Genomic DNA, 22,377 nt, shown 5'->3' on the forward strand with positions numbered 1-22,377 from the left:
CACCAATAAGCCTTAATAGCCCTGGGCAGCCTCACCTGCAACCCCCACACCCACTCTGTTCCCATGGGCCCTGGAGCCCCATTTAAGCTCAGACCTGGCCTTAATCCTTGTTTGAGCTATGTTGTAGGAATGTTTGTCTCTATTGCCTGTTGTTTCTGACTGAATCCCTCTGGATGGACCCTGGACCTGGCTCATTGCTTGGTCTGGGGCTGTTGATGGACCCTGTTACCAGCACCTGGTTCTGCTCACCCTGCTCAGGTGCTGTGAGACTGTGTCCCCGCTGGTGAGGTCATGGCCTGTGCTGGGGTCACCCTCAGCTCCTTGCTTATTCTGCCTTGTGAAGCTGCTCCCTGTCAGTGTTGTAATAACCTCCACTGTCTTCCAGCATCTTTCCTCTATAGACTGCCTGAACTCGAGGACTGTATCCACATCACAGTGGATGTGTCATTAATAGTGCTTCAAGGACCTTTCTTCCTTGACTCTGTTTTTCACATATTTATACTACAAAATGCCTCAGACTTTTGGAACTATTGGAAAGATATAAGCTTGTAAGATGTTAAAAGAAAAAAAAAAACATGTATCGTGTATGTATAGCAATCATTACTGACAATAAACTTCTAGCAGATATATCAGTTGTTACACTGATATGCTTTGCTACATGAGGATCATCTGATAACAAAAATGGATGGAGCATGAAGGAAAATGTGTATATATAGTCTTAAATATAGCAGATTGGATAGACAAATTTATCTTATAACTTGAATATTATTTTTCAGAGATTACAAGTTATTTTTAATCTATATCAATCTCTCCAAATACACACTCAATACTCCTCAGTGCATGCTCCTTATTAGATGATCCATGAACAGCATTGGACAAAATATCTTGTGCAAACTGAGCTTGAATTGATTCAGGAGAGGTCACTTTTGCTATTTCTGGATCTGTTGGACCCATTAATTGCCTCCATTCTTCCACAGCATTTTCCTTTGTTAAAATCATTATCACCGATGGGCCCCTGTAAAATCAAGACATGAAAGTTCTTCCACAATTCTGAGATGCAGATTTACCTTTGGCTTCGGGGGTGCTGTGAAGGGTTATGGTAAAMACATGTGCATTATGATATCTGAATTTAGTTATACTTTTTAAACTTTAATATGTATTTCCAGAGTGTTTTAAGACAATATAAATCTACTAATATTTGTATATGAAAGCCAAAAAGATTATGATGATCACTTATTCTGACTTTTTCTATTTTCCTACAAAGACTCTCACCCATTAATTTCTGAAGCAAGGCAACAGAAATGCTGTTTTATCAACAGCTATACTACACATACTACGAGGAAAATAATTCCTCTATGTGGGAAGGCCAGGGATTCCATTAGCAATGATGGACTTTTTTTGTTTGTTGAGGAACAAATCCAAAATAATAGTCACTATCTGTAAGTTTGGAAAGAATTGTAAATCTTCCTTCTAAAGGAGGGGCATTCCAACCTCAAAGATAATCATACTAATTTGAAGAAGCCACTAGCCTTGCCTGAAAGAGTGACAATATAAAATCTTTAGCCTACTTTGGGTGTAGCATGTTTGCTTACTCTGTACGAAGTTATGATGTACACTTGCATACCTCGGTACTGTGTAACTAGACACTTACGTGGTCATACAAGTCACTAACGGTTCAAAAAAGGGTTTTCCTTCATGATCTTTATAAAACTGTGTAGCCATTTCACGAGTTAAAGCTGCTTCTTAAATACTATCTTTGAGATAGTAAATCCAGCATCTTTAACTTTTTGCATAATATCATCTAGGGGAAAAACAAGAAAACTCATTCTTTCTTGATTTAAATAGTTACTCTATTTTAGATACAAAAAATGTAAAAAGTTTCAGAAAATACTATATCTGCTTTTTGGCAAATTCACTATTGACCATTAGAATTCTACTTACAATATCAAACAATCGTGGACAATATGATGAACACTTCAGCATTCCTCCAAGATATACAGTTAACCATTGTCATTGGACTAATCCATTTCTATGCAGGTGACAAATCTGAATTGTTATCAATTATATCAGTAGTGTTCATCACCACTTCTCACACATGGAATATAAACACCAGCTGGCCTGGTAAATCAATCTGGATTGTTATAAGAGGGGAAGAAAGACTCTCAAAAGCCAATGATGAATTAACATCAGAAAGACTACTGAATTTGTTAGCACATAAAGAAGAATGCCAGGAGGCTCTGGGTAGAGAATTAAAAACAGAGGCAGCAAAAATCTTAAGGAAAGACTCCAAATTTTGTGTAGTGTTCTTTTCTTTGACCTTTCCTCCTCTTTCTCTTTGTCTGACAGTGAGTTAAACCAAGGATGGGAATACATCTAATTTAGTAATGGTCCCTTCTGAATCAATAAAGATAGCTGTCTGCAATCAGTGGGATGACTCTGGAAGGCCTCTCTCTCCTTTAAATTAGAAAGATGCTAGATGACTAGTTTGGAAAAGTACCTGGCTTTTAAATAGCTTAACTTAGCTAAGAACATTCACTTTTTTTTTGGTGAAAGAAGAACTATGGCTAATTTAGTAATGGAAATGGGTATCAGAAATGTCACATTTCAGACATCTATATGAATTATGCAAGTCCCATAAAAGCATTTCTCTGCATGGAAAAAGCGTTTAGGAAGATGAATGCAGCTGACATGATTTACTGCAAACTGTACATTGCTAATATTTTGTAGAAATTAGGTCAGCAGGCATAGCCCATACTTTCTGGATTATTTACCTTTATGTTCCTTAACAGCAGCAGGTTTAATTAATGCCAAAGTGTGCTCCTGAGGGAAGAAGAACTGTAATTCCTTCTGAGCATCATCAGGTGAAGAACTACCATGCAGCTGATCAAGCGGTGTGCTGTCAAATGCATACTCTGCACGTAAACTAACAATCATTAAAACAGCAAAGTTATTTAATGAAATAGCCATTTTGAGCTTTAACTGTGACTAGCCTTAATCCAGTGAATATAAATTAATGCTGATTTGGGGATTTAAGAGCTCAATTATCTTTCTGTAGGAGTAAGAAGCCTTCACTGTCTACAGGAAAAGCAGTTACCTTTTTAATTAACAACCTGAAATATGAACACCTTCCCTCCCAATTGTCATCTTGTTATGTCTCCAAGACAACACCAGTTCTTGCTTAACAAAATAGTATGTCTATCAACAACAGATAAGATGATGCCACAGCAGTTTCTTAGAACAATACTATAAGCAGGTAACTAACTTGTTCATTTATAAAATATGTAGAAGAAACTTAATCATAAATAAAATACTCTACTAGTGAAGATTTTTCACTAAACTAAGAGGCCATAGGCATCTGTTCTAATAAACAGTGGTGCTATTTCAAGCTAACAGATAATCAATAAGAATGAGATTTTACCAATACTTTTTGCATGCAGAAAATGAGTAGCAGGACTTCTGCAGATCATAAAGCCTAAAAACTGCCATCTGATCTGTGCCAGGTCACAAAGGTTCAATTTAATAGCCAAATAACCTGCTTCCATAAGTGGCTGGCAGAGCAGGATTATAAAATAATACAGATGGATTCTTCCTGCTGTATGTGCTTCTAGCAGTCAAAGATTTCTTTATAATTTAGCAATCTTCCTTCTCTTTAATGCCTCCCAAACTTGTTTTTTTAAACTCAACTTTTCATTTTGTTTATTAGATGTTATTTCTCAAAATATGCTATAGTTCCTGTGTGTAATACAATATTKAATCCAAGAAAAGCTTAAGAAGTTGCAGAAATATATATCTGTTTCCAGATGATGGCACTATAGTTACACAAGCAGCAATGTGGAATTCATTGAGTTGAAGAAGGTGAAAATAAACTTTAAGTTATGAATGCTAGTTCATTCACCATGAACTCACATTCATTATTTTTGGTATTACCTGGTTGGATTTTTCTTCTTAGCCTCCTCAGTAGTCTTTGGGCCTAGCAACTCTCTCCAGAGTTCTATAGCATTTTCTCGTGTTAGAGCAAGTGCAAGAGTTGGACCACTGTAAAATGGGAAAACTGGCATTAGAAATATCAGAACAAATCTTAAACTCACTGTGATTTGTAATAGGAATTAGATTAAATTCTATGCAGTCCAGGAAAACAAGCCCTAGTAAAGGAGGATTTTGAAGCCAATCCCCACTTAAACAGCTAAAGTCTGATACAATATTATATGGCTTAAAAGTGAATTTAATTTTCAAAGTTACTGAATGTTACCACAACAGCAAGAATGTCATAGAATTAGTCTTTATTATTAGACTTAAGAATGCTGCTCGGCTTCTCAGTTTTTGTATTTGTCTCAGCTATGTCTTGACTTCATATGAAGACAATATCCAAACATGGATTTTTCTTCAGCTCCAAAGAAACTCAGCACACAGCCTGGGTAAGAACCACAGAACCCTCCTGCAGACAAGCTAAATCCAGCCTATCAGAGCAGAGCTCAACTGTTTTCACTCAAATCAGTGGAACTGGCTACTGACTTCAACATCCTATATACAGAGGTATGGAGTACCTAATGATTTTTTAAAATCTGGTTTATTTATTTACTATACTTGGGAACTATCTCGTCTGCAGTGGTGATCTTGTTTTGAGTTCTGCTAAACTCTCAGATTCAATTGTGCCTTGTAGCTGTATATTCCTCAGGTTACTTATTTATTGTGAAAAACCTATTTCCATTTATAGTTCCATGTTCTCATTTTTCAATCAACATACCTGGTCATTTGCTCTAGAAGTACTGGGAAGTAGTCTTCATTTTCATGCTCCTTGTAAAATTGACGTGCTTGTTCTTCCGACAGGACTATTTCTTTCTGCATTGCTATTTTGAAGCCAGCATCCATTATTCTTTGCAGAATAGAATCTGTTTCAAATATTGAAACAATGCTGAATTGCCATTCATTAATTTTCACATTTCTGAAGAAATGACATTTACTTTCCAACTGTAATGTTAAATTAATTTTGAATTAATTGGTTAACCGAAGAACAGAAAACTAACTCAAAGCAACTGCTAGAACACTTCAGTAGTTGCCTGGATGCTCAGAAAGCTGATGCTTTCTTAAGAACAGATGGAAGGAAGTAATAGCTAAAATAGCACAKGTATCAGCTTTGGATGATGTCACTCGTTCTAACAAAAAGGAAAATTAGACTGTTTATCAGTGCTGGAGCTACCCAGCGTGTGGGAAATAAATCTTATGGGAGACATAGAGTGGAGGTGCTCATACACCAAACTATATAGATGGCAGAAGGCTGAAATGAGCAACTATTTCCTGTAAATATCTGTGCTGCTTGGCATAATGTGATTGAAGTAAGCCAGATGATGTAACCAAAAGCAGAATAACTGTTCAATGCTAGAGCATGAAAAGTTATCCACATCTGAAGGACATACCTAACTTCCAGAAGAAGGTACCTGAAAATATGCACCTAAGTTATTTATAACTGTGATGATTCCTTTTTGAAATCCTATCAACTGTAATGGGTACTACTCAAAGTCCCAGCTGAGCTTGATGATAGTAATGCAACTGTCAATATTATGTAACTGATCAATGAAGCTACAAATGGAGAACATCCTCTACTGAGTTCCACCTATTGTCATAAAAAGAATCCATAAAAGACCAGAAAAGTGGGAGTACAGGTCTGCATCTATTATTTCAATACTCTTAAGAAACAGGTATTGCCAAGCATCCCTTTTCTTCCTCTCACTTGAGAAAGCTCAGTATCACTATCTGATTGAGAAATGTAATATGCGTTTTAATCATCAGAAGAAGGGCTGAGGATTTTGAATAGGTGGATATTCATTTGACTAAGTCTTACAAGACTGTATATGTAAATAAGCAGTATTTGGCACAAGTCGAAATGACAGAATAATTCCCCACATATACATTTCAACATATACACTGCAAAACTGTTCTCCTAAGCAAGGTACATAACTAGATATCAACTAAAAAAAAGAAATAGACAAAGAAAGGTCAAAACTGTAGTCTTCCTGACCTCTATGTATAGATTATACTGCACACTATCGTCAGCACAGAGATTATTAAACTAGAAATAAAGGAGCTAGCCAGAATCCAGGAAGAAATGCAAATATTTGCCAGAGAAGCAAAGGAAACTAGCTTGGGTAGAGCTTCACACTATATGGGACTAGATTATTTCTGATTTGACTTGTAAAAACCTAGTCTGTATACACCTATCCTTGTGCAGAACTGCCTTATGCAGCATAAAATATTCTGGGACAAATCATGCTTGTCATTGATCTGTCTTGGACCTGCCATTCAAGGATAGTATCAGCTACTTCATTATAGTAGGAAATATGATCCCATTTAGTACACTTTGCAAATGTTAGCTTCTCTGAGAGGTTTTCTATAAATATTCCATCCAAATACACAATCTGTGGAAGAATGGTTAAGTGAAAAGGGGCATGATCTCTTAGAAGTGAGCAATCCTGTCTTCACGATGGAGGGAGGATCCCACAGCTATGCGAGCTGTCCTTGAACAGCACAAAAGAAAGAAGCTACAAGGAGGTAAACAAGTTGACAGACCTCTCCACGTGGACAGCAATCCTGCACCAATCGTATATCCGCTTTAGGCGTGTGAACAAAGGCTGTAAACCAATCATATAGCTATCGCTAGCACATGCTTATTGCCTGTCTATATATACTCTGTAAGAACTTGAATAAAGGGAGAACGATCATACTCACATTGAGACTCATCGTTACTCCGGGTCTGTCTCCCACTCTGACAACAATCCAAAGACGTTTTTGAAGAATCAACCAAAGGAGCAAAATAGTGTTGACATTTAAATTCTAAATATATCAGATTAACTACATAATTTTTTTTTTTTACTGACAAAGATTACTGTCAACTTGATGCTGGGCAGACAATATAACAACAACTTTTCATTAGTAGTGTCAGAATTTTTAAAATGAAAAATATGAGGCTTTTTATATACTTTAGATGGAAAATGTAGTTATTAACACTTACGTCGTCTTTCCTTTAAGAGTAAAGGTCTAATTAAGGCCAAAGTTCTTTCAACATTTTGGCCTGTTTTCTGTTTACCAAAATTTGGGAAAAAGAAGGCAAGTTGCCTGCTGGCATCTTCTATATTGTCTTGCACATCACATATATTTAACAGACCCTCAGTTTCCAAGATGTCATCCAGCCTACAAGACACCAAGTAATCCAGTATTTAAGTCACTGTGTTAACAGTTGAATCATTGAAAATATACTTTCTTAAAGTTTAGTGAAACCTAAAAATAGAATACCAAACTAGTTTGTTTTTACTGAATTCAGATTCACTATTAAAGTAATATTACTGAGACAAGAATTATTTATCTTCTCACAAGTTAGTTCTACGCAAGAGAAATCTCAGCCATACAGCATTTTTAATTCCCGTCTAGCTTCTTCAAAATAATCCATGTTTCATTAGACAGAATTATTACTGACAAGCGTACAGTGTATAATGAAAGTTCAGTAAAAGGATTGTGCTTCATTCATATAAAGCATGATCCTGAAAATGACAGTACTACAGCATTCTCTTTAGCAGAGATTCTTTCCATTTTGATATGTTTGTAATTCTCAGGTTTATTTAGCTATGTAAATAAAGCCACTCTTAGCCACTTAAGGCAAATATAATATTCCTGGGTCACATTAAATTTAAGCAGAAGGGATACAGCAGGCATCAATAAAAGTATAAATTATTATGACACATTCTCTTTGGAACAAAGTATTTAAATTCATGTTGCTTTCAGTAAATTTCTGGCCTAAATATACAACTCAATCCAACATTCATATTTTTGGGAGCACTCCCTTTATTGTCTGGTGTGTTGTATACAACTAATACTCTCTTTAAAAATCTCAATTAAATCCTTGGCATAATACAAAAACAGGCATTTCATGATACCATGGTTATAAAAACACTGTAAAGATTTGGTGTTTATGTATCTTGGCAAAATAAAGCTAGTGGTCTGGTCAATCCCCCACTTGTTTGCTGGCTTTTACATAGTGGTTCTAGGGAGCACTGCATGCTTCAGATGTCCCCCAGCCACATTTGGACCACACCTACAATCTCCCAGTATGCACAGGAGCAAACATGGACAAGAGTTCGACTCTCTGCAGGTAGTGTAGGCAGTCACTTTGTCTTAGTGAGTTAGTGGAAGTGGAATTAGTGTGAAGTGGAATTGCACGGGCTATATCAGCTCTGAAGTATACCACTGTTCCCATCAGGCTGACAATCCATTCAAGGCCACTTCAGAAACAGTAAGAGATCAGTGCCCTTTGCTTGTTATCTTTACTGAGGAATCAGAGTTTTTATGTTCCCTCAGGTACTGAGATTGCATCTTTAATGATGGTTCTGTGAAAGACCAGGTGCAGAACTCTGCCTGTTCCCTGGACTCTGTTAAGTCTGGCAACATTGGCTTTGTATCTGGTTTAGTTCTGAATACTGTAACTGAATCACATATAACAATGTCATATTAGTTATTAGTTACCTATCTGGCTTTTTAGACTCCAGCTCATCAGGCTCATTTTCACTTGATTCACTTAGCTCCTTCCAGTGAGGAATAGCATCGGTTGATTCTTTTTTAGAGATTACCAAAATGTGGCATGGTCCACTCATCATGAATTGAACAAAATAATCAAAATCAGGCTAAAAAACATAATTTTTTTTCCTGCTGTGAACTGCAAGAATTGACTTTATCATCAGAAATGAGACCATCCATTGCTAAGAAACTCATAACTCCTGTTCTATAATGGAATTTACAAACATCACACAACCTTGGGAAATTGCTTAAATTCATAATTGATGTGATTGTTTAGAAGATCTTTTGATCAGTCCTTTGACACAATAGCATTATAAAATGTTTCAAATGCAATTAATTGAGATAAATGGAGTCATAGAACTACATTCATGAAGCGTGTTCCGCCAGGTTAAAGTACAAATAATGAGTAAAGGAATGATCTGGAAACTAGCTGAGATCAAATGCAATGCTTAGACTAGCATATATAGTGTGATTTAACAAACTGTAAAACAGTTCCATGCGTAATTTTTGAAAGTAAATATCATGTAGCTGGCTGCAAATATAGAACATTTAGATATTTGCAAGATATTTGTAGGCACTTCCTTCATTTTCTTTGCTATGTTCTTTTCACTCCTTCAGTTTCAGCCTTCAACCCTATGAATGGATATTTTCATTGGAATAATGATAACTTGACTGTAGTTAGCTTTTAATCTTTTTTTCCTTGTATGTTACCTTTTTCTTCAGCATTGCAAATTTCCTCAAAGATCTTCGCTCCTCTTAACTATATGACTAAATATTTTCTTTATCAGCCACTGCCATCTGATTGTATATGATGTATTTTTCCTTTAATAATATGAGGATAAAATATTCACATGCATTGCTTTCATTTCATTGCTTTTCTCTTTCATTTTACTTCATACCTATGCATCCACCTAACCCGTTTCACATGATGAAGACATTCAAAAGAAATTGAATGAATGCAAGCAGAAAACATTTAGTACAATGCATAAAGTGAGTATCTAAACTGTTGTGGCTTAAAAAAACATACTTGCGCACTTTAGAAGAAATAGATGCCTGTTTAGACAGAAATAGATAACTTCACTGTTAAAAACAAACTATTTCCACTTTCAGTTGTATTGGCTTCCTTGAGATTCTGTTCTGTTGTAATAGGTAGCCTCAGGACCTTCAACAGGTTTGTGTGGTATTAAATTAGGAAGAATTTTGCTCACTGAGCACAAAGACATCCATATTCTATACGAAGCACTACAAGTGCAACTTAAACATAATTATGTTTCAGCTTAGAATTACACTTAGAGAACGACAAATAGCTGGCTTCTCAACATCCACAGGCCCCTCTGAACTGCTTTTCATATTTCATAGTAGTTTTCCTATCCTCCTTATCCTAATATTGGCTAGGATTTACTGCAGCAGAGCTAGTGCTGCAGTATATCAAACATTGCACGCTATTTCCCTTTGTTCCTCCCACTTCTCCCTCTACACCTAACTAATCTCAGATTTGGCTGCCATTCCTGTGAAGATGACTTACAGATTTACCTCCATTTCAGAATTGTCTCTGTGTGTCCAAACTACAATCTCAGCTTTGTCTTTGGCAGTTCCTTATGAATGAAGTATCTTCAGATTCAAGGTTGCCAAAACCAACCTCTTCATGATTCCCTACAAGATCTCTCCATTACTTCCTTCCTGTATCATAGTGCCACCATCTGACAATTACTATCACTTTTTTTTTTCTCTGGCTTCAGTAAGTACAGTCATGTCTCATTCTCACTTGGAATGCCACGGGAACATTTCCCCAGCTTCTTGTTTTCATTGTCACCCCTTTCCTTGCACCGTTCCATTGGTCCTCCTACTAATATCAAATTCTCTGCATGTAATTCCAGCCTCTAGCTACAGTATGCAGATCTTAAACAGGAGAATATATTTGTATCTTCTAAGAGGATTCATTTTTCTGCTTCAGATCTTTCTGTGGAGTTCACTTTAGCTATCACACCTCCAAAACACTTGACAGTATGAGGGTGCCAGTTTACTAGACCACTGACACTTAATGGTGACCAGTACAATTTCATTGTTTCTTTGAACTTTGTTTGTCCTTAGCAATCTATGTTCCTCTAACACAGGATACTTCTAGAAAAATAAGCTTAATTGAAGAAGCTTTCTCATCTCTCTTCCTCCCCAGTACTACTCAGTGATAAAAGCAGGATGGGGGAGAGGGAAGGAAAAAAAAGAGAAGAGAGTAGAGAGAAGAAAAATATACTTTCACCCATGTCCTGGCCAGAACAGTACATGTCAAATAGATACATACTGTCAAATGGATGACATAGATTTTATTTTTGTTCTAGATTTCAGCAGCTAACTGAGTCTGTTTAGGGCCACGACTAAGGGTCATAGACACTCTGATAACAGAAAGAACTAATAAAAATCTCTTAGCATTTAATGGGAACATTAGAATGCTACCACCCCATACCTGTATAGGATTTGTAAGAGTTGGTAAGGAAGAAAAATAAGAGAATATTTTTTCCTATGTACAGAAGCTCTATTAATTCAGTTCTTCAACATATTAAAAATTTATGAGCCAGAGATTTAGAAAGACCTATAGCCAAACTGTGTTTTTTTATCTGTTTCTATTTTTGTTTGTTTCTACCTGTTCTATATTCTGAGCATAGAATACTCTGATTTGCTCTTCAGTTAGCAGTTTTTCTTCTGTTGCTGCAATGCTAAAGCCTGCATCTGTAATCTGCAATTGTTCAGTTATTATTCAGTGGCATTTGAAAATGATATATACAAAATCACACATTACCATAAATCTAAAGATTGATGTTTGTATGCGTGCACATGCAGATGATTTAACGTATGTTTGTAGATGGAGCAGGTAATTTATGTGTGCGAGTAAAGTGCCATCAGAGACTATGCACTAATAACAATCTCAGTGCATAGAGGGATTCAGTGTTTGTTTAAGCCATTAAACAGTGAAAGGGAAATCATCTCTACATCCAGAATATAATACTACAGTAATGCTCATTTAAGTTATAGAAATTTCTCACTATTCCTGATACAGAAAAAGATCTCATAACGCTATATATCAAGATAAAACTATGCCAATTTAAAAAAGCATTACGACAAGGTCAGTGACCTGTGCAGAAAAGAAATCCGAGTGTTATGTAGCTTGTTTCTGCAATTACTCCATCTTGGCCAGAAGAAAAGGAGGTTCAATAAAGGTGAAAAAAACAGGCAATGTTTGAAAACAATTTTAATGGAGCTGAGCAGCTGTTAGTTGGCCCTGTCTTTGCCCTGCCTGATGAGGAGTTTCTAGTTCTTATCTCCACTACAGTATGATGAGAAAAAGAGAGTTTTCTGTCTGTAAATTTCATATGTCAGGAATCTCCACAGTACAAATCAATGTCACACCTCACCCAGTGACATAAAATATTAAAGAAATAGTGTCAACCTGAATACCACATTATTTCAGGTCAAAACCTACTTACTTTTGTCATGCTTAGGAGAGAAGCATTTACAGGTCTTGTTATAAAGTCTGTTTAAATTAGGATCTATTTCACTTTCCATGTAACTACTATGCCACTTAACTAAACAGGATGAAAGAATCAAGTTTTGTCACCTTCTGTTTAATTTCTTCTACATGTCCCTCTAAGACAGCATCAGGTTTTATAATTGCAACAGAATATCTGACTCCTTCTGCTGGAAAAAGAAAAAAAAAGTTGTGTTGTTGAACATATTTATTGAAATATGTACACAATATTGAAATAAGTACACAACTAAATGTTCTGTTACTTATAAGTGGGTTTCTCTAAATACTTCTCCATTTTAATACTGAGATGGCCAAACAGTGGTTCCAAAAAATAAGTGACTCAAGCACTTAAAGCATGTCTTGGAGAGCAGAACACTCCTTGGTCATCCCTGGAATCTATGTCCCTGGTGAACCACTGGTGTTTTGGGTCATACAGTGGAGAAATGGTTCACATGCAGGCAGGTGTGGTAGAAAAGTTACAATTTAAGATGATGCTTTCTCTAGGAAGCCCTCTTTGTACAGGACTGGAAATGTGAAAGGAATTAATATTTTTAAGGAAAAATCACCAAGTGAAATTCTGTATGAATATTAGAGATTTCCAGTAAAGCAGACATTTCTTGTAATAGTAAATATATCTTTTCTTCCATAGTTTTGTGGATCCTGAAATCATTTACAAGAAATAATTTTTGAAGTAACACACACTTGCTAACACAGTCTAACATTTAAAATAAGATTAAAACAACTTTTAAAACAACAGTTAAAAACTGTTCCCAGTCATAGACATACTATTACAGTATCTGTAATGTATACACCTCTGCAAAATGGTAGAAAGTGGTTAGAGAAAAATTAACCAATATATGTCTTTCTCTACAGAATCTGAGGTTTACAGTTAAGTGTTAGAATGTAATTCAATCAGATCTCAGACACTAAAGAAACACTTAATAATAGCTCTAATGTAAACACAAGACTACTACCCGTTTTCCAATAATAGACAACATTCCCGTTTTCCAATAATAGACAACATTCAAAGGCACCTGAATGTGGTAAGGAATATATCACTATAAAGTGTTAGTGCATTATGGTTTCTTAAGGATTCCCTAATCTAGCAGGATGTATGCAGAGGTCACTCAAGATGAAAACTTTGCTCCATGATTTTGTGATTTTGTAGCGCATTTAGATTTTGTAGTTTTGAGAGAAGCCTGCGCACAATTGCTGAAGGATTTATCACATTGTATTACTAGGTCTCAAAGGGTGTATAAGAAAAAAATAGATTAAAGCTGAAGTCAGGAACATAACACTTGAACTACACAATAAAGAAAACATGAAGAGGAAGGAAAGAGGAGATGACTTAATCCCTGACAGTCATCTAGTGTCTTAGCACAGGAAAAAAAGAGAAGGTAAAGAAGAGGAGAGTTTATTCCATCTCAACCTTGCAAAATGGCATTCTACGCATTTATGAAGCAAAAACTTCGGAAAGCCTCAGTAGCCACAGATAACAAAAATAGAAAAGATGTAGGTCCCAGTTCATACAAAGCCTGAAATAAATCATAGAAGCCAGCCTCACAAGCAGAAGGGTGTATATTTTTCAATCTTTTTGGAACTTTCTCCCACCACTGTGAATTTATGCTTTTATGTAGGCCTGCTCTTTAGTTCTTAAATCTTGTCTGCTGATAAAGTTAATTAAAAATAACCTGATGTAGAAGGTATGCCATTCCTTCATAGATTTATACCTTTAATCCTCACAGCTTGCCCAGCATCTTGTTTTTTCTGCAGAACATCCAAAGGCTAACAAGCATCACTTCAACAAAAGTACACAGCTAAAACAGGGGCTGTGTAGTACACAGGAAAATTCCCTGGAACATAGCAGGAGAGTTGTAAGAATACCTGAATTCTGAAGGTCCCCAAAGGGTGTTGAAAACACTAATGACAGTCCAGTATCCTAATTCCTTACAGAAAAAAACTTCCCCTCAGTTTGATTCCCTTAATCTGTCATGTTATTAACTGAATCAAAGGAATGTGTATTGGAACTGGACATGAACAATTCTTAATCAAATAACTAAAAAGACATTTGTTTTTTTCCTTTCTGTTAACATTATTAAAATAAATCAGATATATTTACCCTCAAGTACAGTCTCCTTAATAGCATCTTCTGATGATTTCTCTTCTAGGAAAACAAGTTCTTCTACCTAAGGTAATTGCAAATATAGTAAGAATACCAGTAAGTATACCACCACTATGAAGTTAATATAGAGGCAGAGAGTACTTCTGATATAGTACTAATTCCACTACAGGCCTACTGAGTAATACTGGAAAAGGAATTTTCTYCCCCTTTTTTCTGCCCCTCTTCTGAAAACCTCCACACAATTTGAGCTTGGTAAGAAAGAAAATATCTATCCACACATTTAAGATGCCTGCTACTCCTGCTTCTAAGTTTTTGCAGATTTTATGGAAATAATGCATTTGCCGAGACATCAAAAATGCTACATTTTAAAACTGCTCTACAGAATTTTCCCATTTTGTCATACTTCGCTTCTTAGTTTTGATTCCCACAGCTATTTAAAAAGAAAATAAAGAACATGATTTTCAGAAATGAGAGATGGAAGTTACACTGAATGGGATCTATGTGGTACTTTCCAAAAGACAGTAATTTTAAACACATAAATATAAATCTTTGCCCTATGTTTTGGCCACTTGCTTTTAAAATGGTGGCCAAAGCCTTACCACTCTAGACAGAAACATACAGCATAGTAAGAAAAAAAGACTGATTACCCTTATAAACTTAATCTTATCTACCTTACAATAAAACCAATTCAAGACTCTTCTAGTGAGATATTAAGTCTGCAAAAGGACTTAAAAATAATTTTAGGTAATTTTTCTTTTTCCCTTTTCCTTCTCAATGTGTGTATGTACACATATAGTATGTAAGTATGTAGACTTACCACAAATTTGAGTATCTGTCACGAAAATGTGACAATCTAAAATACACTTACTACCCCAGTACTTAGGAAACTTGAAAGCATTTAATAAGTTTATTCTATTTCTCATTCTACATATCATAAATCATATGTAATACAGACATGACTTAGGAATATCTACTATTTATTTCTCTCAAGTTTCCTCCTCAGCTGTAGATATTTAGCTACTGATCTGTTGATGATATGGAATTCAGAGAAAAACAATATGGAAAAAACTCACTGGCATAAAAACCCATTATTTTTATTGGATACTTTAGTGCTTTTCCTTTTTTAGGAACAAAAATATATGGTCTGGGGTAGGTGTATAAGACAAAGGTTACTTTCTTCTGTGTCATAGACAATTCTGGAGGTCATTTCATAGCGAAGAGAGGAACTCATGTTACTGGATCAAGAGTGCACTGAAGCAGTGTAAGGCTAGAAATCACTGGAAACTTAGAATAAGACTAAACTTCATATTAAGTATTTCAAAAAACAGCACTAGTCACAAAGAAGGGAAGCAGATCCTATGAGGTTGTATCACATTCCAAGACATCTYTACTGAAAGAAATATTATTCTGGAAGAAATTACGGTCACTCACACTTCAATAACTCAAAAGAAATAGACAACTGTGATGGTGTGATTAGCGGTTTGCAAAAGATACAGACTGTAGTTGAAGAAATTGCACAGGTATAGAATACTAAATTCAGAAGAAGTCATTCAGTCATGCAGGGGAAAAAGAGTAAACCTAATGCATTTGATCATTTTCTAACATTCGAAATGCAAAGGTATTGTCATTAGTAGTCAATACGTATCTGGGTTTGTCATCATTTCCATTAACAATTATGTACAAAAAATGAAAAAGTCATTTTTTATGTGCACAATATGAAAAACTCCCACATCACATTAAAGATACTCTACATTGTAAGTACTTCTATCCTATTTCTCTGACAAACATAGACTATAAAAATAATGAAGCTAGCAACTCACCATTACAAAGCCCACTCAATTTTTTGACATTAAATGTAACAAACAGGATTGATGCCAATATTGTGAAAAAAACCCACTTGTCTCAAGTCACCAAACTCAGCTCCCAGATCTTTACAACAGTTTTAACTTAATGTAATAATACATTTGCTATGCAGGAAAGCCAGCAGTTCTAAGAGAGACCTTGAGCTAGCCTGGTTATCCTTAATTGAGCTGCAGTTTGTTAAAAATTGCCTTTATAATTAAAGTGGAGTTCTTTGATCTCCATTTCAACCAAAACAAGCAATGAGGCATGACTATTTTGCATGTCTCCATTTGTTTGTTTTTTTTACAGTGAATTCTTACTAAAATATACATGAAAAAATATTCAGTGCTAAAAGATAAAAAGATAATGACTAAAATGGGTTTATTGTTAGTGACATTTTGTTAGCAAACCATCCCTCCATTTCTTGCATTAATAGACTAATCTGTAAATTTTTCAAGTTTCTGAAACAATCAACATAAAGCATCATTTAATGGAAATTTCTATAAAATATCCTCATATATTTCACTTTACTGTGAAGAAAACAACTACAAAAAAAATAAACATTACATTACAGAAAACACTATCACAGGTGAGAAAAAAAACATGTAATAAAAATACTTATATATATTTAAATATCTATTTTGTGAATACCTCAGGACGTTCCTTCTCTCCAGTCAAAATTTTCCTCTCTTCTTCTACTAGTTCTGTTATCTTCTTACTTATAAGAGGATCATTTGCACCTCTCACTATTGCAATTATTTTTCCATTCTGTAGAAGAGAAAATAACACTCTCAGTAACCTCTGCTCATTTAGTTTACACATTTATTTGAGTTTTAGAATATGCTATTTTGCAATTTTTCCACTAATAGAATCACTTCCTCTGCCCACTAATGTTAAAATCAAAGCTACCACTGCCTCTGCTGGTTCAGAACGAACCTTTCTTGCTTTTATTTCCTTTCTTCCTTTTCTACCTAATTTTTATGTCTATTTCTAGCCTCAACATTAAGAGTGCAGTCAGAAGTAAATACAAATATGGAATTTACCAGCCCTTAATTTCTGTAACATGGAGTTTGCCATCTTTTCAGTTCAGAACACTACCAGATGAAATTGCCACACCATCACTGATCTCCTTGTCTCATGGTTCTGGTCCTTCCTTTCTCCGTTCTTTCTTTCACTACCGTCTGCACTATGCTTCAGTGCCTGCTCTACCACATACAGGAGTACCATAGTGAAGCTAACTACTGGTGATCAAAGATACTATTAATATCACTTTGCAGCATTCATATTCAAACCTGAAAGTCTCCTTAAAGCATCTTTGTTCTTGGCCTCTAATTCCTGGAATCCACCACTTCCAAGTTGAAGAAAGAACAATGCTTACAAAGATAAGAGTGTTCTAAAATAGAGTCCTAAAAACATAATCTTTCTGTAACCATCAGTGAGATATAATAAATATGTGATTTATTATTACAATTGTTGAGGTGTGAAAAATGCAATTTTATTTGCTTATCTTAGAAAAACTGAAGTGGCAGGAAATGTAAACTCTTTTTCCCTGAAGGAAAGTGTACACAAAATAATGATTTCAGAGTAGCCGCCTGTAGGCACTTGGAACCTTATGTGAGGCAACATTGAAAAAACTTACTCTGATTTCTCACTAACTACCAGAACTGTGGCTACCACAAATCCGCTGTGGCTGTACATGCAGCCACAATAAAAATGTGTTGGAGAACCACAGATTGTGGAAAACAACAGCCACAGCTAAACAATGTCTGATGTACAATCCTATGTACTGTAAAATTTAAAGATACAACTTACATAGCTTCATATTTTTTTTAATCTATTGAAAAATTAATGCAAAAATACACAATACATTAATAGCAAGTGATTTGATATACTTACAACACAAAAGAGAAACACAGGTTCACATTTATTCCTAATTGGTTGCAGAGTCGCAATGCTGTCAGCCTCTGCCTGTAGTCAGATGAAGAAAATTATTTACCTATATAGGTGTGTATATGTATGTATGTATGTATAAAAAAATTTTGCCAAACAGAAAACTACAGTCTTATACACTGTAGTCTAACATACTCAAAACATATTCTTACATACAGTTAGCAGTCCTTATGGCACTTGCTGGTGGTTAAGGAAGAACTGGTTTTGTAATGCAGGATTGGCCTCCCTTCCTTTTACAGAAGTTAATCACATTACAAATACATTATCCTGTTTTTCCATGTAGGTAATGATAAAAATGTCTGATTATAAATAAAGGAGGAAGTAATCCATGTAGCCTCGTCAAAAGAAATGATCCACTGTATAAAGCTCTTTGTAATATATGGTCAATTCTATGAAAGCATTGAGATCACCTCTGAATACAACTGGTTGCTTTTCTATATATTTGATATATATACATTCTGCACAAGTTCAAGAATGTTTGATCAAACAACGGAAATTTTTCAATAAAATGAGGAAGAATAAGCTTGATCAACATCTGGGAGGAACTGAGTCTGTGAAACAAATTTATCTACTTTAAATACAATATATACCTCCAATTTAATCCTTCTAGTGTAGAGGAACTTAGTCTGTGAAACAAAAGAATCTACTTTAAATACGATATACACCTCCTATTTTATCCTTCTAGTGTAGTGAAACATTTTTATTATTATAATTTTGAAATCATTTATTTTTCAATTAATTTTTGCTCCTTTAAAAATGAAATACAAGGAAACATTTGGAGAAAAATTATAACAATAGTTTTCAGGGATGTAAGAATTTTAAATGTGATAATCAATAATGTACAGCCTTAATATTAAAGAAATATATAGCCTGGTTTTCAAGAGTTTCTGCAATTCTCATCAAGGAATATGAAATTGACGGGATATTACCTCCCTTTATATTATAGTTCCTTCCATATTTATTACTATTTCTAATCTCCCTCTAAATGAAGTCTCATAAGGAGATATGCAGAAGAAGAGGCAAGCAAGCCAAAATTATAATGACCTAATTGCTATAAGGACAGTAAAATGAGAGCTCCGTATTGCAGATGGATAAAAGGATACATTTGAAATAAAATATAATTGAAGTTTCATACAGAATTTTCATCCTTACCACTGCAAAATGCAACAGATCATCTTCACTAAACTCATTCTTCAGTTTTCTGAATAAATTTACCACAGCTTTGCAAGGACCACACCAAGCTTGATGTACATCTATTACTTAAAATACAGTATTTTGTAATTAGACACAGCTGACATGGAACTTTTAAAATGAAACACATATATGAGTGGAATATATAAGGAATAGTCCTGGGAAGGCATTACCATGCATCTTTCAATCCTCTTTGAGACAATGAATACATCATGGTTTTCTCTTTTATTTCAATTACTTTCAGCATCAGTAACCTACTTCACAATACTATTTGAGATGATGAAGCCAAACAACTACATTTCTCTACTACATTCCTTTTCCTTTCTATTGTTTTTCTTTTTCTGTTCCCACTCTTGGTTTTCATTCTTCTCTAYATCTTTATTTTACAGGTTTTTTATCTCCCTGAGGCCATGCAGAACATTTCTTTCCTATTACTGCTCCTCTGCACATATGATCCCATTACACATTTGTTCCCTTTACCCAAATACCATTCCCAGGAGACACTGGAGATGTTGCTAATGGCATAAACGAGAATGCCTCAGTGAACTGAAAACTGTGGAGGAAATACACGCTGTAGAACATGCACTTTCAAGAATGGTGATTGATAACTGCTAAGCATATCTGTATAGTATTAATCCAGTCTGCATAAGATTTTAGGGAACAACTTTCACAGAAATGGCCTATTCCCTYCCATACAGAATACCATACTGGAATGGTATTTTCTAAACATCAGCATATAAAAGTGGATAAAATACTAGATAATATGATTTGTGACAAGTATGTATTTATCACAGATAATAAGACATGTTTTATCTCCAAACACAATATATACATTTATAAACATATTAATATAACATTATTTAACAGGTAATATTGCAGTAGTATTTATCATAGAAGTATGATGAGATCTATCATAGGTTATATGATATATGATTTACAAATAATAGTAATCACAGATGCAGCTACAAGTGTGGTGTAGAGACTGTGGAGTGGTTCCACAAAAAAATCCCAAGTTTTGCCAACACATAAAAGATGTTCATTCAAAAGTGTCCAAGCCTTCACACACCATAGCTGTATTCACACTGTTGTGACCACTATCCTCAGTTGACTATACCTAGAGACAGGAGCCAACAGGCCTGATGAGGAGACTGTGCCACTCATTACTCCCTTGACTTCTCACACCAAGCTTGTCACTGAAGCAGATTAGGTTTGCAGAGCGTATTCCTAATTCAGTGCATAGGTTTTATGCAGGTTTTTACAATTTTTCACTCACAGAAGAGCCACAGCACTTGTTGCTTATTTACCAGATTACAACAGTGAAAAGCATCTTAGTCGGAAGAGATGATCACAACAACAAAACTTAAAATAATGCATACAGTACATGTCACCATTTGAGATTAACAAGAAAATAATAATAGCTAATACCTAATACACCTTTTGCCAGCAACATTTCATCCCATTGGCTTTGAYTGGTTACCGTGACCTGAAAGAAAATGGGTTGACATTTTAATTACTTGAACAATTCTAGAGATGAATAGAATTTTTTGCCTTTTAAGATGTTAAGATTTATACCTGAAGCTGGATTTCTTTCTTCTTGCCTGCCATTTCCCTATGATTATATGAAACACAACAAAATATGAAGTATAGTTATAGTTTTTAAAAGGAGAATGATGCATATCTGTGACATGCAGAACTGACTTATACACGGTATTTTTTCAACACAGTACTGTCTTCTAATTCCCTTAAAAATTAGTTCCACTGAAGCCACTGTAAAAATGGCAGCTAACACCCATTTCACATCAGAATTTTGTGGAGTACTATACAAATTCTTTACAGAACCAATATACCACAGGAAGCAGAATAAAATTCAGCTCCTTAATCTATTAAGGTCATCAGAATCTTTTGCCCTCAAGCCTTGTTCAGACTTATATTGCTCTGTCAAGAATGGCTATAAGGATCTTGGATGGGAAGACAGCTGCTGTGACAGTGATGCATTTCAAAAGTAATGATAAAAGAACTTCAACTCAAAATGACACCAAATCAGATTCTCTGTCTTTGGGATATATGCAAACCAATGACTTACCAATGTCCCACAACTAATCTCCCAAACTATCAAATTCTGGTGTATTCATCATTCTGTCATTAAGAAAACAGGTCCTTCACCTTTTTTGGCTTGTTTTTTAAYAGATATTAAGCTAGGAACTGGGCCAATTAAATTATATACTAGGATGAAGTTGACTTCAGCTTCCAAATGAAGCTTGGTTGAAGAATAAATGTATCATTGGATCAGCCGCATAAATGGAGGTTTCTAAAGTTCCTAGTTAAGAAAATGGTAGTCTTTCTCATGGGGAAAAGGAAACGTGAGCATCAGCTCCATTGGCATTGTTACCTGACAAGTCACGCAGCATATATGTCTAGAGGTTGAACTATCTGGTCATTCCCCCTGGAGTTGCTCCCTTCAGATCAAAGGGTGAGGCATAGGGGCCAATGTGAGAACTTTTGCCCTGATGCTCATTTCACTTTTCATCTGAAAATATTATTAAGGAATAAAAGAATATATTATTAAAAATATTATTAAGGAGTAAAATACAGGCTTTCTTCAAATCATTTAAACCAGGTGATGAGACACAGTCATTTGTATATGGCAATAAATTTAATCCTTTAAAATCTCTGGGGATATGCTGCTTACTATCCAAACTATAGGAAACTGACATCTGACTGACATCAAGATATGCCATATTAATAGGAAGTATTCGCAACAGAACATTTCTTTTGTTGTTAGCTACCATCACTGAGCAATCATAAGAGTCTCTCCACTGCAAGACCGGATCTACAAAATATATACCACATATGCCACAAGGGGCTATACTTCCCAACTGGCATACATGCATACACCCCAACTAAAAACGTGCAGTCATACATTCTCAGATGGCAAATGAAAATACTATAGAATAGACACATGCTACTATATTCAAATACACAAATTACATGTTAATCTGGCACAACAGCTGAGTGAGACAGACATGTGAAAATACATTTGACACATCTATACCTTTTCACAAATTGTTCACATAACGTTTTCACAGTAATACAATCAGTACTATACTGATAAAACATGTAGACAAGCACATTTTCCCCTTTATCAGTGATACAGGCAGCATGCTCTCTACCCTTGATACAAAGCAATTTG

General features: G+C 35.2%; 1 protein-coding gene across 1 annotated transcript; it reads right to left on the bottom strand.

Annotated features, from left to right (window-relative positions):
* Positions 1 to 792: 792 nt before the first annotated feature.
* On the bottom strand, positions 793 to 20,792 carry NME8 (NME/NM23 family member 8). The gene is given in 16 exon segments (XM_026087935.1): positions 793 to 1,015; positions 1,652 to 1,743; positions 1,746 to 1,801; positions 2,772 to 2,923; positions 3,928 to 4,035; positions 4,745 to 4,889; positions 7,007 to 7,185; positions 8,512 to 8,669; positions 11,201 to 11,293; positions 12,173 to 12,249; positions 14,202 to 14,268; positions 16,698 to 16,814; positions 17,943 to 18,014; positions 19,149 to 19,255; positions 20,613 to 20,670; positions 20,760 to 20,792. Coding segments are annotated over 16 exon segments (1,737 nt in total).
* Between the last annotated feature and the right edge of the window lie 1,585 nt (positions 20,793 to 22,377).

This window comes from Apteryx rowi, unplaced genomic scaffold (genome assembly GCF_003343035.1).
Source record: "Apteryx rowi isolate R43461 unplaced genomic scaffold, aptRow1 scaffold_741, whole genome shotgun sequence".
In the NCBI taxonomy this organism is placed as follows: Eukaryota; Metazoa; Chordata; class Aves; order Apterygiformes; family Apterygidae; genus Apteryx; species Apteryx rowi.